Here is a 17,324-nt window from a genome sequence, read left to right on the forward strand (position 1 = left end):
TCTCTTTTGTCAGCGGAAACACGAAATTCAATATGGCGGACGGAGGGGAAGAGAGAGCGCTAGCAGAGTTTTCAGATAACGACAATCAACAAGAAACTGACGATGAAAAATTAGAGAGGCAGTATTTCTGGAAAGTGGTACAAGCATTTCTTTATTACAAGTAAGTTGATTTTTATGAACAATTTGCTGTTCTTGAATTTCCGACCCACACGGTCACACTTGCTGCTGGTTGCCTACGGTACGCGTGTAGTCGTTAAGCCGGTTTGAACAGTAATGTTTCTGAATGTTTTCATTCTCTTCTTTAGGGAATTCTCATTTCGAAAACTTCAAAGGATCAAAGAGAACTATACCTTCCTTCCTCGAAGGCACCGGGAAATGCTTCCAAATTTCAAAGATCATGTCAAGAAAGTCACACAGTGTATTGAAGAAAACCAGAACTTTTTATTTCAAATAGTCAGCCACACTAATGAAATGTTTGAAAACAGAGATCATACAAGAATGCCATCGGTAAGTGATGTAAGCTTAAGTGAATTGATTGTATAGATAATTTTGTTTTTATAAAAGGGGTAAAGAAAGCTATTGTGCACCTAGCAATAGCTCATTTTACGGTAACTGTTGTGTGCTTCCCTGGTGAAAATCTTTCAAGGATCTTTAAGGATCCTTAAAGATCTGCATGAGGATCTTTATGAGGATCTTAATAAAGATCTTCAAGGATCTTTGAAAAGATCCTCAAGGATCCTTCATTTTCTTGCCAAGATCCTCAAGGATCTTTAAGGATCCTCTAAGGATCTTCAAAGATCCTCAAGGATCTTTAAGGATCCTCTAAGGATCTTCAAAGATCCATAAAGATCTTTCAAAGATCCTCAAGAATCTTTAAGGATCCTCCCAAGATCTTTCAAAGATCCTCAAGAACCTTTAATGATCCTCCCACGATCTTGCAAAGATCCTCAAGGATCTTTAAGGATCCTCCCAAGATCTTGCAAAGATCCTCAAGGATCTTCGAGGATCCTCTCAAGATCTTTCAAAGATCTTCAAGAATCTTTGAAGATCCTTAGAGGATCCTTAAAGATCCTTGAGGATCTTGGCAAGAAAATGAAGGATCCCTGAGGATCTTTTCAAAGATCCTTGAAGATCTTTATTAAGATCCTCATGCAGATCCTCCCAAGATCTTGCAAAGATCCTCCTAAGATCTTACAAAGATCCTCATTAAGTATCCTTCAATAATCTTATCAAGATTCTTAATAAGAAATAAGAATTTTACAAGAACCTTACAAGATCTTGTCAAAAGATTCGTATATCTTGTACGATTAAAAGATTCTTATTCTTATTCAGCTCTTACAAGATCTCACAAGATTCTTACAAAGATCTTACAAGATCTTATAAGATTCCTACCAAAATCTTAAAAGATTTTAATATAAGATTCTTACCAAGATCTTGCAAGGTCTTATAAGTTTCTTACCAAGATCTTGAAATTGTCACGATCTTACCAAAAAGGGCCGATATTTGATTTTGTTTTCCAAGCAAGCTGCAAAATAGGGAAAAACCTGGAGTGTATACTTCTTTTTTTTTTAGGATTGCCCTGACATTTCTGGCAATGACCTACAATGGTTCATTCAAATAACCTAGAATCATGTGTTCCTGAGAGTTTGATCACAGCTTGCTTGAAATACACTGTACCAAGAGGCTGACTTGTGGTGGATATGCTCCTAGCACTTCAATTCAAAGGCTGAGGCATTGTCAAACCATAACCAACAAGAAAAATTAGAAGTGTGATAACCTTTTATTGCTAAATCTTGGCTATTCATGTGAAATAAATTGATCACAACAATCTTCAAAAGTTACCATGGAAACTTTCATCTACAATGCCATACATGGCTTTTTTTTCAAGGCATAAAATTGTATTCAAGTTCTTGTGATGCATTCTCACAAGATCAACGGCACTATAATTATAATATTGTAATCCGCAAAAGAGTGACAGAAACAAACCTTTACCAACAAATGTTCTCTAGACTAGGATAAAGATCTACACGTAACTTTTTCTTCCATTTGCATCAATTAATGAAGCACTAATAATAATCTATTTGACTTAATTAACCTGGCAGCTTTAAAGCCTTTCTAAACAATCCTGACACTTATTATTTGCCAGTATTATTTTTCCAAGAAAGAAGCAACCTAACAGAGTGTACATATGAATAAGAGCTTGGTTTCCAGTGGTACAATAATGTTCTTTAGTGTTAGTGTAAAATAAACAAATAAATAAAAATAAAAAAATAAACATAAAAAAACATAACAACCAAAAAACCCCCAACAATTTCTGTTGCATGTTAAAGGCAAGAAAACATGAAAGCTTGAAATTATCCTGTATGGCCCCTGTGGAGAAAAAAAGAAAAATAATTAAAACCAAAAAAACAAAACAAAAACAAAAAACAAGATATAATTTTTTTTAAGCTATTTTCCTTGCTAAAAAAAGCTACCAATTAGAACAATAATTATTTATTAACTAAGGTTAAGTGTATGCCCCCATTGGTCAAGTCACCATCTACTATTTCCCTCTGAGAAAATGCTGACAAGAGCTTACTATTGGCATCAAAATGTTGAAACACTGTTTGTTACAAGTGTCTCCCTCCCTCCTCCTCCTAGGTAAAGTACAATGAAAGCAACGACGACGTGCACGCCAATTTGCTCAAAAAACATTGACTCAGAGGAAAGGGGAGCAGCGTTTCAACAGCTATTGAGAGTTGTTGTAGACTTTCCACTCAGGCCAGTGGGCCAGTAATTTATACTGTTTGGGAGCAGAGTCTTTCAACTTTTCAGCGAAAAGAATGGCACCAACATACAAGAGATACTCAGTGAAGCAACTAAAAACAATGTACATGTAGCTGGGTTAAGCCACAACCCATTGAAGAGCAGGATTACATCATCATTGTGTTAACTGAAAATTAAGATCACTGTCTCTTAAACAGCTTTAAAGTGACACATGAATGCCACTTTTCAGTTTATTTTGTGAGAGTTTCTCTAAGCCAATTGCCCATTTACATTTCTTTTATGCTTACAAACTCCAGAGTGTAGGCTGAACCATTTACAATGTGTTAAATATTACCATTCTTAATGCAGCTTTGACAAGTTCATAAAAGCCTATTATAAGAAAAAATGATTGCATTGATCAAAAGGATTGTTACTTAGTGTTCTCTTCATATTGTTTGCTGTTATTATGAAATCAAGTACTGATCAAATAGTGCCATTATGCAAGTTACAAACTTTTATTTAGTATTATTGTTGCCGTGTAGAAGTAGCAGAAGTCACGATTCACAACAAAATTAAATCATTTAAAATAGACTCCAACGGTCATAATTATAAGTGACTATTGAGCAGGATTTGGTGACTTGACTCTGAAGCTGCAGTCTTGAGTCTCAACCTTGACAACAAAATGGAGACAGGGGTTGAAAATCTACCGTAAAACAGAAAAATTGAGCACTTTAAATCAGTTCGTCTGAGTGATCACAGTGACCACTAGGTTGCCATTAACTTCTTAGACAACGTTGCAGTGAGCTTCTCACCCATAGCAATCTTGTTAGTTCCTGATCTAAGTAAATGAGTCATACACGTACACTTCATACACGAAGATCATAAACTGATCTTCACGCCAAATCAAGATCGATCACTTAAGTCTTCAGCTTATACCAACTCTGTCATGATATTAACCTGGCTACAAATTACTCCGTAAAAACGTTTGCAAACGCTTCATACAAAAACTAAATAGGGAATGACCACCTCAACAATCTTCAAGAAGCACATATGCATGCACGTTGTGTGTAATTCGAATGGACACATTTTCATGCAGTCTTTCTCAAAATAATTGGTGTCGAAACTTACCTCTTTCTAAAAAGTGGTTGTCCAAAGTTTGCTACTTGAAGCCATCATTTTTTTTAGCTTAACAGAGGCAAAATCCAGAGGAAATGTGTGCTGTACACTTGAATCCCGCCTAAAATCTAACTTGAAACGGTCTTTCTCCGAGCCTGCAGTGGCATAACTGCTGACCAAAATGGTGCCCAGTCTTCCCAGACTGAATGAAATCCAAGATGGCTGCCGGTGTTGCTGTGACTCCACGTTTTCTTGCTCATTTTAAAAGCGAGCATTGTGCATGAAAGTCGAAGGAATTATGATTCAAAGCATTTTTGTTCTCTTTGGCATTAAATGGAGTTGAGAATCATTAAAGAAGGTTTGTAAGTAATAGTGTTTTCAATTCGCAAGTGAGTAGTTTCAGTGTAGGAACGTGCATTTAGTTTTTTTATGCAAATACAGTCTGTAAACTGCAAACTGTAAGTCTTAACAGTCATATCTTTTAAGCCTTTGTTTAGAAACACACATGTGTACATAGCATGTATCAACTTAGAACACTAAAGAAAACAGTATTGAGATGTACAAGATGTCACAACAAACAACTAAATTTTATTGTTAATAACAATACAAGTAAAGAGATAATCACAGTCAGTGTGAGAGTATTGCTGGCATGTTTATTTATTCTTAGATCCTGTCAAGATTCTTGTAAGATATTATGAGATCTTAATAAAGAATTGAACCAAAGAAGATATTTTTGTTTTTGTTTTTCAAGATCTTCATAAGAACTGTTTTATAGAACTGTTATTTCTTAATTTATGCTAAGATCTTACCAAGATAATTGTAAGGTGATAAGATCTTAATCAGAATGGTTGTAAGATCATGGTACAAATTTTGATTAAGATCTTATTAAGAAAACATTAAGAAATAGGCAAGACCTTATCAAAATCTGTTTAAGATCTTATTTTTAATTTACTTGAAAAAAATTTCTTTTTTTTTATAGAAAAGTAATTATTTTCCTATGGATGCCATGCATCTTTGTCATGTTAGTCCTGTGTTAAAGCACTACCAACATCATTAAATTAACATGTGTTCCATGGGAAGGGTAACTGTAATAATTGATGAAATTGGTACTTAATCAGTCAGGGCTGTCATTAAGGGCCCTATCCCATAACACCTATTAGGCCTGGATTCCCTTGAAAGAACCTTGATGTTACAGCTGATCTTGATGGTTGAAGGGTCATTTTACTCAGAAATTAACAAGATTGTTACGGGTGAGAAGCTTAATGCCACATGCTAACAACTTAATGACAGCGCTGATCAGTGGCTTTATAGTATTTTCAACCAAAAATTGAATGATTTAGATTCAATATACATGTACCATGTGTTGGTAACAGATTAATCTTTCCAGACTGTGTGGAACTCAAGGTTAACTTTAAAACTCTTCACAGGTTACCTTTGGGTTAACATCTGAAATCTTAATTTGGTAGCTTTCATGTCAGTACCAAGTGTGCTCAATGCAATTAAAAAAAAAAACACAATGAGACAATTTCATTGGTTAGGAAATTGATGGGCTTAATTAAGAGTGATTGTGCAATTTACATGTATGTCAGACCACCAGTGAAACAGTCATGTAACTCTGAAATGCACTATGAGATTCTTATGTAGGATTTGTATCAATATTCATACCAGCTCTTTATGAAATTGAATATGACTTCTTTTATCAGTTTTCAATTCATCTTTGTCTCCTTCATTAACTACACTCAGTTCTGTAGTTAATCTTCAGTTTATTAATATAATTTGATCAATCAGCTGACTAAAAGCTCGACTTGTAAAGTGCAATCATCTTAATGTATACCATCTCATTGACTTTTGTGTTCGGTTTTTGCAAGTTTTGTCTTTTGCACGGTAACATGGTGTTAAATAAATATTATTATTATTATTATTGAGCCCTTAACAATGTGTTACTATTTTTTTTGGCTGAGACTTGCTGCTGTTTCAAATACTTACAGGGATCTATTTATAATAAGATCTTTAACCAACATCCAATTTAAAAATTATTGAGGATCCTGGTAGCAAGTCTCAGCCAAAAAAAAAAAAAAACATCCAGTTTAAAAATTATTGAGGATCCTGGTGGATCATGGGAAAGATCTTTGAAAGATGCTTTAAAGATTCTTCAAAGATCCTCATTAAATTCTTGAGGATCTTGAAAAAATAATGGCAACAATCCTTTAAGATTTTTTAAAGATCCTCGTTAAATCTTTGAGGATCCTAGCAAAGATCTTTCTAAGATTCTTCAAAGATCCTCATTAAATCCTTGAGGATCCTGGCAAAGATCTTTGCAAGATCTTCACAAGGATCTTTTCAAGATTCTTCAAAGATCCTCATTAAATCCTCAAGGATCCTGGCAAAGATCTTTGCAAGATCTTCACAAGGATCTTTTTAAGATTCTTCAAAGATCCTTATTAAATCCTCAAGGATCCTGGCAAAGATCCTTGCAAGATCTTTACAAGGATCTTTTTAAGATTCTTCAAAGATCCTCATTAAATCCTCAAGGATCCTGGCAAAGATCCTTGCAAGATCTTTACAAGGATCTTTTAAGGATTCTTTAAAGATCTTCATTTAATCCTTGAGGATCTTCAAGGATCCTTGCAAAGATCTTTGCAGGAATCTTTACAAGGATCTTTGTAAGATCCTTGCAAGATCCTTGTCAATTCCCTGAGGATCTTTGTAGACATTGTTCAAGATCTTGCAGATACAGGATCTTTAAAGATCTTTGGAGGATCCTCAAAGATCCTGTGAGGATCCTTTGAGGATCTTTATCTTTGAGGATCTTTAGCAGGTCTTTGAAGATCTTCAAAGATCCTTGAGGATCCTGTGAGGTTTTTCACCAGGGTTAGTCAATGTTCTAGCAACTTTCAGTTCAAAGACGTTTAATGCCTCTTTAGCCCATTGACAGACAGTCAGTTGTCCCTCCACTCTCAAATGCCCTACTTATGGCCATGAGGCTCATCACCACAAAAAAGTAATGAAGATGGTGATGAAGCAGCTACAATCGTGGACAAAACTAGTAAGAAACTTTTAGTTGATCTCTAAATTTGAGCACTACAATGATATGTCAACAATGCAGCCCCCCTCGCTCTCATCATGTTGCTCTGCCACTGAAAAAAGGCTGGGACATCATCCGGCCTTTAAAGCAACATTGAGTTAGGGGGAGGGGGAAGTGAAGGCTTGCTACTCTCCAAGGCGGTGTTTTCTTAAAGGTAGATTGAAATATATGCACAAATTTTGCAGTTTGCTTAACAAGTTTTGTCCATGATTGTAGGTTACTATTGTAACTAAATGTACATAGTTAACCAGCTCTCTAAAAATGTTTGCAGCGGAGTACAAGTTAAGGACGGTGCCTACTATTGTTACTGCGCACACAATCGGCGCATCGCGAGATACTCGGGTTTCCTATGGGTGGTGCCTACTAATACACGAATATTTTTGCGTAGTTTAAATCTATTCGGAGAAAGCAGAACTTACCAAATGCTTTTGGTATCTCAAAAGAAAGTTGGGGGTAACCATGCATTTTTCAGAGATAATTAATAAGCTTCAATTTACGAAAAAATCCCATACATTGCTTTATATTTTGGCATATTTTAGAGATATTATTGCTTTATTATCTCTGAAAAATGCGTGGTTACCCCCAATTTTCTTTGTGGATTCCAATAGCCCTTGTTAAGATCTGCTTTTCCTGCGTAGTCATAAACCTCACTTAAATACTTCGGTATTAGTAGGCACCGTAGTAGTAGGCAGTAGGTAGCAGTGTCAGTTAAGCAGCATCGGCTGTTGGCAGCAAAATCGCCGGCTGCCTGTACACTTGAAGAGGGCTGGTGAAATAATTCAAAGAGTTTTATAGAATTGTTGAAAAAGTATTAAAGGCTATTTATTATAATTATTTCTTAATCCCATGGATGGAACTTTTTATCGAGGAATAAATTTTTAAAACTGTTGCTTTGTGGTTGTACTTTAATATGTATTATTACTGACTTATTAAAAATTATTTCTACTTACAAAGGCTCATAATGATTCAGCAAGCCAACCAATCAGTGGATTTGACATGGAAAAAGTTATGACAACACTTAAACAGTTTGTGCGAGACTGGAGTGATGAGGTAATTAACAGCAGAACTGTAAAATTATTAATAGTTTAATGGTAATTAAAAGTAACATGTTACTGTGCAAAATACCTCTGTATTAGTAGGCACCATCCTTAATTAATACTGTACATTGTCTTCCATAAACATTTAATAATTAATGGCAACATTTTTTCCCTCAGTGAAATAAATTTTGCTTTTCCCATGACAGGGGAAAGCTGAAAGAGATGCTTGTTATAAACCAATAATTGATGAAATCCAAAGGCTTTATCCTGCCACAGATTGGTAAGAAGTAACTACTGGTCAATATTTTACTTTTATCCCTGACCCAATACCAAATACTCCCCACCCCCCCCCCCCCCCTCCTCCACTCCCCATGCGTGGTGTCTGGTGTCTGTTTTGGGCTGCTTTTTGCACGAAAAGCAGGGGTAAGGTTAAAATTGGCTGTAAAAATATTAAATATTTTGTTTTCGAGGTAGAGGAACAGACTGAGACCTTGCTATACAATTTCAAAGAATGCATGATTTCCAAAATGCAACTATTTAATTAGCTACTGAGCTTTTCAAGTCTTTCAACTCCGGCTTTGAACATTAACACTCAGCTGTATGTTAACACTGAGAAAAAAAGTGCTAAATATTGCTTAATAACATCAAGGACTGAACTCTTTAGAGTCGTAAAGTGTTAATTTTGTAGTAAGTCGATAGTGTGTCATGATTTAATTTCAGTTCCAAGAAGGATATTTCAATCCTTGTTCCAGGGGCAGGATTGGCCAGACTAATGTTTGACATTGCAAAGCTTGGTAAGATGATTCTTGCAATCAGTTGCTGCATGAAATATACAAGGGAAAGAGAGGGATAGTGGGGGTAAATGGAATTCCTATGCATTGATAACTCACCAATACTAATTTCACTACACTGTCATTAAGCCTGGTTCACACTAACGACATATTAAGGGCAGTCATGCAAATGCAAAAACACCTTATGATAGTGTTCTTCTATTAAAACCCCCAAATTACAGCTATTTATACATAGAAGAATGCATGTAAGAAGCTACACTGTATGTATATGATAAAGAATTTGTGACATCTCCTCCCCCGCCACCCAAGTCTTCCTCCCAAATGGTGTGACCACACCCATTTCTCCTCACACTGAGCTTTTCAAATTCCCTTCTCATAAACCATACATATATATATTTAGTATAATTACTCAGGTGATTATAGAGATCCTGTTGATCTGATTGGTCGAGGATTGCGTCATATCCTGCTATAATCACCTCGCGCCGGGAGCACTAAATTTCAAAATGGCCGCTTAGCGATTTGTTGACGTTTCTGAAAAAGAAGTTAACAGGATGAAAGAAAATGCAATTCTGAACGAAAGGCACTAAAGATGCAGCTAAGTCCGAGGTGATACTTTTCGAAGGCAAGATATGAAAATTTTGCTAATTATAATAAAAAAAACCCTTGGAAATTGCTTGTTGTCGATGTCGATGACTTAAAATGAAGACAACACGTTAAGTTAAATTCGAGCAAGACTTTCTTTATTAACAGAATGATTTCACAAACAAAACGAGTTTAAGATAGAATTTGAAAGCATGGAAGTAAACAAGATCATTAAATGTCTCTCTAAGTTTTACGTTTCAGTGACGAGAAAAGAAAACAGTTTTTATAATCTGAAAACTAGTTTGTTGTCGGTTCGAGCTGCTCTCGACCACCATCTAAAGTCACCGCATCACAACAAAATATTTTCATCTGTGACAACCGTGTACTTGTTTAGTGAAGCCAATAAATGACTTAATTCCTACCTGAAGCAGCTTATCTCCGAGGGCAATTTATAAACGTCCATTAACCAGCGAAGCCATCATGTCAACAAGAAATTGTGCAATAAAATGCTATCGCTATCACTATTGATCCCGGCTGGAGTTTTACACCAAACAGCCTGGTTCATCTCCATCTATTTTGGTAAATGGGTCGGAGAAACCCAACAGTCATTCACAGAAATGAGCTTCGTCTCAATGAAGCGGCAGTTAAAGAATACTGACATTCTGCTTGAGGCCGTGTCAGCGCAGTTTATGGATTGCGCATGTGATTTCGATTGAGCATGTGATCAGCAGACTGCGCGTCTCTGTTCAATGACGCGTGACGATTTGAAACAAACAAACAAAATCGACATTTCTCGGACAGTTCTTGTTTTTCTCTGATAATCACCTGAGTAATTATACTGAAACAATTATTGGCCTCAGGCTCAGTAAATATTGGTGAATATTCACCTATATTTACTTCGCCTTCGGCGAATAATTGTTAAATATATATATATTTTTTATTATCAACCTGTTTATAAATTATGATATAAACTCAAACTGTGAAGAAAAACCTGATTCACCAGGCTTTTCAAGTTATCAGGCTTAAAATTACTATTTTTGTTTTTGTGTTAGTACACTTTGAAGCAGATAAAATTGCTTTTGGATTTTACCTCACATCTGCAATGATCCTTATTGGCTTCCCAGTAATGATTTAAGGTTTGGTGGCTGACAAAAAAGTCAATTGGGACAATGGCATTCACTTGCCTCATGAATATTTAAATCTCACTCAAAAGGACAAAACTTAATTAGTTCAAAAATTTGCATTTTCTCTTTTATATGTTCATGCTATTTGTAAATTCTTGTCCCATTCTCTTGATGAAGGCTGAAGTTTTGGCTGAAATGTTGGGTTTTTAGAACATTTGATTTTGTATGCATTTACATATTTTTAACCAGATAAATGTTTTAACTATTATCAAAAAATACATAGTTTCCAAAACTGTGTAAACATTACATAAAATAGTTTTGAAAACTAATTGATTACCTTGTTCAGGTTACACATGTCAAGGAAATGAATGGAGCTTGTATATGCTTTTTGCCTCACACTTCATATTAAACAGGTTGGTAGCAAAGCTGGTAAATTTGTTTATATCTTAGAGTACTTGTACATTACAGGTGACAATTGGTGTGTTGTTACATTGTATGCCTTGTTCTTTGCTTTCATTTAAGCAAACAATGACTAAAAATTTCTTGAGTACTTATATCTAATGCTGGTTTAGCATTGTGTTCATTTTGTTTTTGCTTCTTAAATACACCCAAGTACAAATATGGGTTGCACTCGCTATCTGGTACTTTCTTCTTTTTTTTTTTTCTATTTCCTATCTTATTTTTTGTTTATTTATTTTCTCATTTACTTGTTTGTTTCTTTTTTTCTTCCTTGTGTGTTACAACCCAGATTGATAAGCTTGTGTAGTTTCTTACCATTCTGAGTAGTTTTTTGCCTAAATAAGTTAACTTTTATGCTGTTTTTTCATTTACTTTATTTGTGTGAAATTGTTGTTGTTTGTCCACATAAGATGAGAGTGCTGTTTCGAAACTCTGAACTACATGCATGTACTATACTGTTCAAACCAATCCAAACTTATGTGCCAGCTGAGCGGATTACTTGTGACTGACTGGATTTTAATGCAGTGTATCTCCCAATTAAAATTGCAATGTAGAATCTTTAACTAGCCTTGTTTTGTTTGGTTTGATTTTTTTGTCAGAGCACCAGGAAAATCTCACACTACAATCTACCCATATATACACCAGACGTGTAACAACAGATCATCAGCTGATCAAGTCAGGCCAGTTGTTATCCCGGATGTTGATCCAACAGATGTTCCTCCTGATTTAAACTTCTCCATGGCTGCTGGAGATTTCCTGGAAGTTTATACGGAACAAGGTACATGCAAAGTGTTGATTGATGTGGCTTTGACCGAAATAATGTTGGTGGAAAATTAGTGAATAATAGTGTATTTTAACTGTCACCGAAGAAATTTTGCTTTCTTAGAACAAACTTCGTGTTTATGAAAGGTTTGTTTCTTCTGACTAATTATGTATGTAATGGAACGGTACTCTTCAATATTTTTCATGCATTAAATATAATCATTGCGTTGCTATTTTTCTCTTTTTTGCCAGAAACCTGGGACTGTGTAGTGACTTGTTACTTTATTGACACCGCTCATAATGTCATCGCTTACATAGAAAACATTTCCAAAATCTTGAAGCCTGGTGGTTACTGGATTAACCTAGGTACGTTGACAGTGCACAGTACATGTAAAAAAAAAAAATGTAAAACTCATACCTTCCCATATACATCCTTTGAAGAATATGTTGTCATTTTCTGGACCAGCTGGAAGAAGTTGACTGTTCATTAGATTGAGAATGTAACCAAACTGACAATGGTTTGGCTTTCTTTGAATGGCCTTGGCTACAGACTATTACGTCTGGCCCTACTAATCACTGAACGTTCTTGTCGCTTTTTGTCTATCTGCTTCTTTGAGTTTCGCTCTGTCGGATGAGAAGGTGGATAGTTTGTTGTTTGTTCTTTAGACTCTAAGTAAGTAGAAAAACCTATGAACAACCTTTGGTGACTAAATTATATGACAAAGTAAGTAGTTCTTGTTCACAGCGCATGCGTTTGCATTTCGATTCAGTCTAAATCTTTATGTTCTTGTTTGTTGGTTTGTTTCTACAGGGCCGTTGTTGTATCATTTTTCTGACATGGCAAATGAGTGGTCAGTTGAGTTACCATATGAAGATATCAAGCGCATCAGCAGGGAGTGCTTCAAGTTTGAAATACTTGTGAGTTGGATCAAGGAACCTTTCAGGGTTCTTCTGCATCGTCTTCTGCAGCTTTTTTCGTTCTGTTGTCATCATGTTGCTGTTCAGTTTGTATGCATTTAGTAATTTTTTTGGATTGGATTACACTTTTTCCACAATTCTCGACTTATCCTATCTGTCTTTGTCTTCATTTCGCATTGTACCGCAGGCTGCATAGCATGTTTTGTTGAAGGACATTTAAAAATGTCGCAACCTTCAAAAAAATTTGACGTTTGCTTGCTTATTTTAGCTTCTGTAACTGTCGGCCACAAAAGGAGTTTTCCCGACGCGTTTCTTGTGTAGTGAGTTAAATTTAATGTCAGTAATATTTACCGTACATGTTGTCCGGTTAAGCACATTTTAACTCAAGCTCAGTGAGAGACATGCTAAACTTCACTGAAATGTTCGATGAGAAGATATGCCAAGTTTTATATCGTCAAGTTACATAGATTCTTTGGTGATGCGTTTACACTCACATGCTGATGTAAACAGCGGCAAACTCATCCCCAGGGTCTTGGATTTCAACGTAGGCAAGACCTTGGGGACGAGGTTGAACCAGCAAATGTTCTGTACTGATACTTACGACGCAATCACTGTACACTGAAAACCAGCCTCAACAACTCATACGAAGATGTAGAATTCTTCGATTCATACGGTAAACTGTTTGAGAAGCTTCGAATAGCAAGGGTTTAGCATTTGCACGAAACCTCTCTTTGACTAATTATTTATTTTCTTCATTTATTTTTTCCGTCAACAGAAAGAAGAGACCAGTATTCCATCAGGATACATCGAGAATGAACGCTCCATGCTTAAGTTGCTTTACGATAACGTTTTCTTTGTCGCCCGGAAACCTCTCTGACGATAACATTCAACACTGATCAACTCTGCTTAGCCGGTCCGTCGCTTCTCTCTCAGCCTGTTTGATTGGCAGCCAGTAGCACTACGTGACTTCCAGTTGGATGACGACGTGTACCTCCTCTAAAACATGCATGTACTCACACTGCTCTCTACTCCACAATACAAGCGGGAATGTAAAATAATTGATTTGAGCATTTGAGCGGCAAAGAATAATTTGGGCAATTGCAGGTGCCCTCTCAGTGAACCAGAAAAAGAAGTTCATGAGTGACTGGGAACGACGGAGCCCGTATTGGGCCAGTTTCCTGTGTCCAGCTTATAGTGGACTAGAGTAAGGAACTGTTATATGGCAGTAGGGTAACTAAACGAAAACAGGCATTCCGAAGTGAAGTGGCGTTTGACATTTCCTGACTCTCGAAAGGCCATGAGAAGTTTCCAACTATTTATTTTTCTTTTGTTGTTTGTTCAGTCTCAAATCCTGTTGTCTCTTTCGAAAATCTTTAATTCCGTCATCAAGTAGTCTCGGTACGGAGACGATATTGGGGTCTCCATGCTACGCCAAAAAAAAAAAAACAACAACAACAAACAAACAAACAAAGACGAAAATACAATGTGCAAAATAAAATAAATGCTTCATTTATTCTGTTGAAGTTTATTTTATTCGTTACCATAGCGGCATATTCTTTAAGATAAACCTAATCGCATTTGGTAGCATATAAGGACATTTTACGTACGTATTAATCATGACGTCACAATTTCGACTTGCCACATAGTAATTTAGATAGGTAAGCAATTAACTAACTTCCGCTGTATACACACACAATAGGAACAATAGGCATTACAGTACCTTATGCTTATAACTGTCTTCCTGCATACTAGTTAGAGCGAAAATGCTGGCACCGATCCTCCATCCTGTAACACGCTTTATATTGACTTCGATATGACGTGAAACAATAGCATTGTGGTGGTGGTATGGTGAGGAGGGAAAATATAAATGTGGAGCGCAAGGAGAAGGGAAATGTGGGGGACGAAGAGGCAACGTCAGGAAAAATAGAAATGAGGAGGAGTTGAATGACAACTGTTATCGTTTTACAGAAAATAAAACAGAAGCGCTACGTTTACTGAACTGTTTAATCCCCAACAACATATGTGTTCTTAACGGAGAAACATTTAATAAACAAAATTTCATAAAATTTGTGTTGCAACTAAAACTTGTGATAACCTTAGCTTAAGATCGAATAGTGAAATGACGCGGTCAGCAGAAACCGCGTTTTTATTTTGAATAGATAATATATTCTTGTGCAGACCAATCAGTGTTGACTATTAGAGCGGACAAGTCTGGGTAGCTATATTACACCACTGTGTGTAAACCTATCCACTTGTTAGTATGCAGCAAGACAGTCATTAATATAAGAGAATGCCTATTGTCCCTATTGTGTTGGTATAAAGCGTAGCAAATTAATTGTTTACCTATCCAAATTAGTTATGTAGCAAATCCAACTTGTGACGTAATGATTAATAGATTACTCATGAGGGGAAGGCAGAGGAAGGTAGTAGCGAGGCGTAATATGACCTAACCTGCGATCAGGCGTTCTTTTTTTCGGGGAGCGCGAAAGTGTGGCAGCCCGAGAGTCGGCGGTCGGGATGAGGGAGAGAGGGTATGATTGCCGGTTAAAAATGACCTTATATTACTGCATGTACTGTAATCTGGATAGACACATACGAAATGAAGATAGCAGTAATAAATAGAAAACACAGTACTATATACATTAGAAAAATAGTGTTTTTACATAACCCGTGAATAAGAAATTAAGACAACCAGACACTGCCAAACCAATTTCCATTGCTTTCTTTTGTTTGATTTTGTTCATTTAGCATTAACAATTCAATTAAAAAAAAAGACACCCTAATGGATATGAGCCAAAGTAAAATCATCACCTTATAATTCATCATACAACGATATTTACTGGAAGAGTAAACTATACTGCAAATGTAATGAGATGATGTTTGCATTTCTACAGGGAGCCCTCAAATCAACTTAGAGTCACTTGGTCTTTACTACTAAGTCGAATAAAATAGCTGCAGGCAGTTTGTACCTAACGAAAATTCTGAACTTTAGAACTTCATCAGTCGTCACGGAACTTGTAATTTCCTAAATGTCAGACTCCACATTAGTAGGCGTTATTTAATTTACACAACATGGCCGCCGTTTGAAAGTCATTGCATTTCTCGTGTGTTCTCTAAAGGCCTGTCACGTGTCTTTGAAATTCGCTACTCGTTTCCAAGGAAAGAGCTCTGGGGTCGAGATTACCTAGCTTTAGCTAGTTTTGGACTCATTAATTTGAACTATTTACACTGTAACTCCCCCCAAGAACGAGCCTCCAAGATATTGATCATGAGGGTCGGTTCAGATTTAACATGAACTTCAGACGGGATGTAACCAAAGCAGACCGCAATCTAAATCGATTTCATTTTGGCTAACTGCCGAAGGTATCAGGGCTCAATCTTAATTTTTCTACTAATAGCAAAACTAGTAAGTTCACTAGCACTTCTTTTTTGGCAGTGATTTTTCCTTTGGTGACAACATCCAAAAACAACTCGCATTTTGCGAGTTTGCGAATGTTAATTTCGAGACCTGGGTATAGCTAGACGTTCTCTGCTATAAGCAATAACTTGACACAACGACCTACCTATGAGCTGATATATCATATCTACTGATATAACGATCCTCTGTAACTCTGTAAGTGTGAGTTAATAATTATTGTTGTTGTTGTTGTTGCTGATTGCTCGAAGTTAGCCTTTGTTTAAATAACCAGCCCTGATTGTCACGAACAATACTATGCCCTTATTTGAATGATTATTCTTCAGGATTTTCTCCAGTCACACACGCTGAAACCTGTATTTACAAGATAATAAGCAGGGCCAGAGGGAATTACTGTACCGTAGCTTCGGTTTGAATGTAACGGCCACGTTTATGTTGGAACTCTTCAAACTCTTCCTGGTAAAAAGAAAATGTCCTCAAGAACAGCTGCTTCCTCTTCATCTGTGTTGACAATTTCACTGGTCAGCGGACTTTCTTCCTTGTAATTGTCCTGAGAGTAGCCGGAGTCTGTCGTGTCCAATCCTCCAGCAAGTTCTGGATATGCACAAAGCGTCTCCGGTTTTTCAGTGACATTTTCCATGTCATCTACGATGTTCACGAGTGAAAGAGGATATGTACTGTCCAGGGGTACTCTGCGAGACAAATTGGATATGTCAAATTATGCATTTGCAAATCGTCTGAACCTCAAGACGCGGAAAACACTCATGTTTGAGGACACTGACGTCAAAGAGTAAGATTTTGGAGCGGTTAGATTGAAGGGAAAAAAATTACACTGTATCAGGATTTGCATGAGAACATGTTTCATACACAATTTAGCACTACACGTAATTGTTGAACACTTAGCCTTTTCCAACATCTTAATTTGAAAGTTGCTCGCTGTAGAGTGGTTAGTTAACGATATTACAAATCTAAGGTAGCCTCGGCGTTTTTGGCGTTGTAATGTCGTTGATGCTGTTAGTCAGGGCAAAACGAATCGTTTTTCCACGCTCGGCACCGGTTGCATGTTTTCCGTCGCCTTCCCCCTTGCTGCTGGTCTTCCGTAATTATATTAGCACCGCGTACATGTACATGATTTCCCGCACTTGGCTCTGGTTGGCGGCCGCATGTTTTCCCGCGCTTGACACTAGTTGCATGAAGTTTAATTGGCTCAGTGCGTTGCTGAGGACATACGTGATAACAGTGGCTGTGCGACTGTCATCATAACATCACTATGTGCAGCAGACCTTGTAG

The 17,324-nt window shown here is 36.7% G+C and overlaps 2 protein-coding genes and 1 pseudogene across 2 annotated transcripts in view; 1 reads left to right on the forward strand and 2 right to left on the reverse strand.

Annotated features, from left to right (window-relative positions):
- Positions 1 to 14,142, forward strand: LOC146453458 (carnosine N-methyltransferase-like). Its single transcript, XM_085096620.1, has 10 exons — positions 1 to 160; positions 306 to 507; positions 7,901 to 7,996; positions 8,190 to 8,263; positions 8,704 to 8,777; positions 10,827 to 10,893; positions 11,539 to 11,717; positions 11,954 to 12,067; positions 12,513 to 12,619; positions 13,395 to 14,142. Exons 1-10 carry the CDS (start codon positions 33 to 35, stop codon positions 13,494 to 13,496), a joined length of 1,143 nt encoding a protein of 380 aa, XP_084952746.1. The 5' UTR covers positions 1 to 32; the 3' UTR covers positions 13,497 to 14,142.
- Positions 1 to 17,324, reverse strand: part of LOC146453453 (uncharacterized) — a 315,682-nt pseudogene that overhangs the window by 59,636 nt on the left and 238,722 nt on the right.
- The window catches only part of LOC146453459 (uncharacterized), a 14,973-nt gene continuing 11,583 nt past the window's right edge, over positions 13,935 to 17,324 (reverse strand). The window contains exon 12 of the mRNA XM_085096610.1: positions 13,935 to 16,726. Within this exon, the coding sequence (XP_084952736.1) occupies positions 16,480 to 16,726 (247 nt within the window). The 3' untranslated portion in view covers positions 13,935 to 16,479. The remainder of the gene's footprint in view (positions 16,727 to 17,324) is intronic.

Source organism: Pavona decussata, unplaced genomic scaffold (assembly GCF_977016875.1).
Source record: "Pavona decussata unplaced genomic scaffold, jaPavDecu1.1 SCAFFOLD_330, whole genome shotgun sequence".
Taxonomy (NCBI): Eukaryota; Metazoa; Cnidaria; class Anthozoa; order Scleractinia; family Agariciidae; genus Pavona; species Pavona decussata.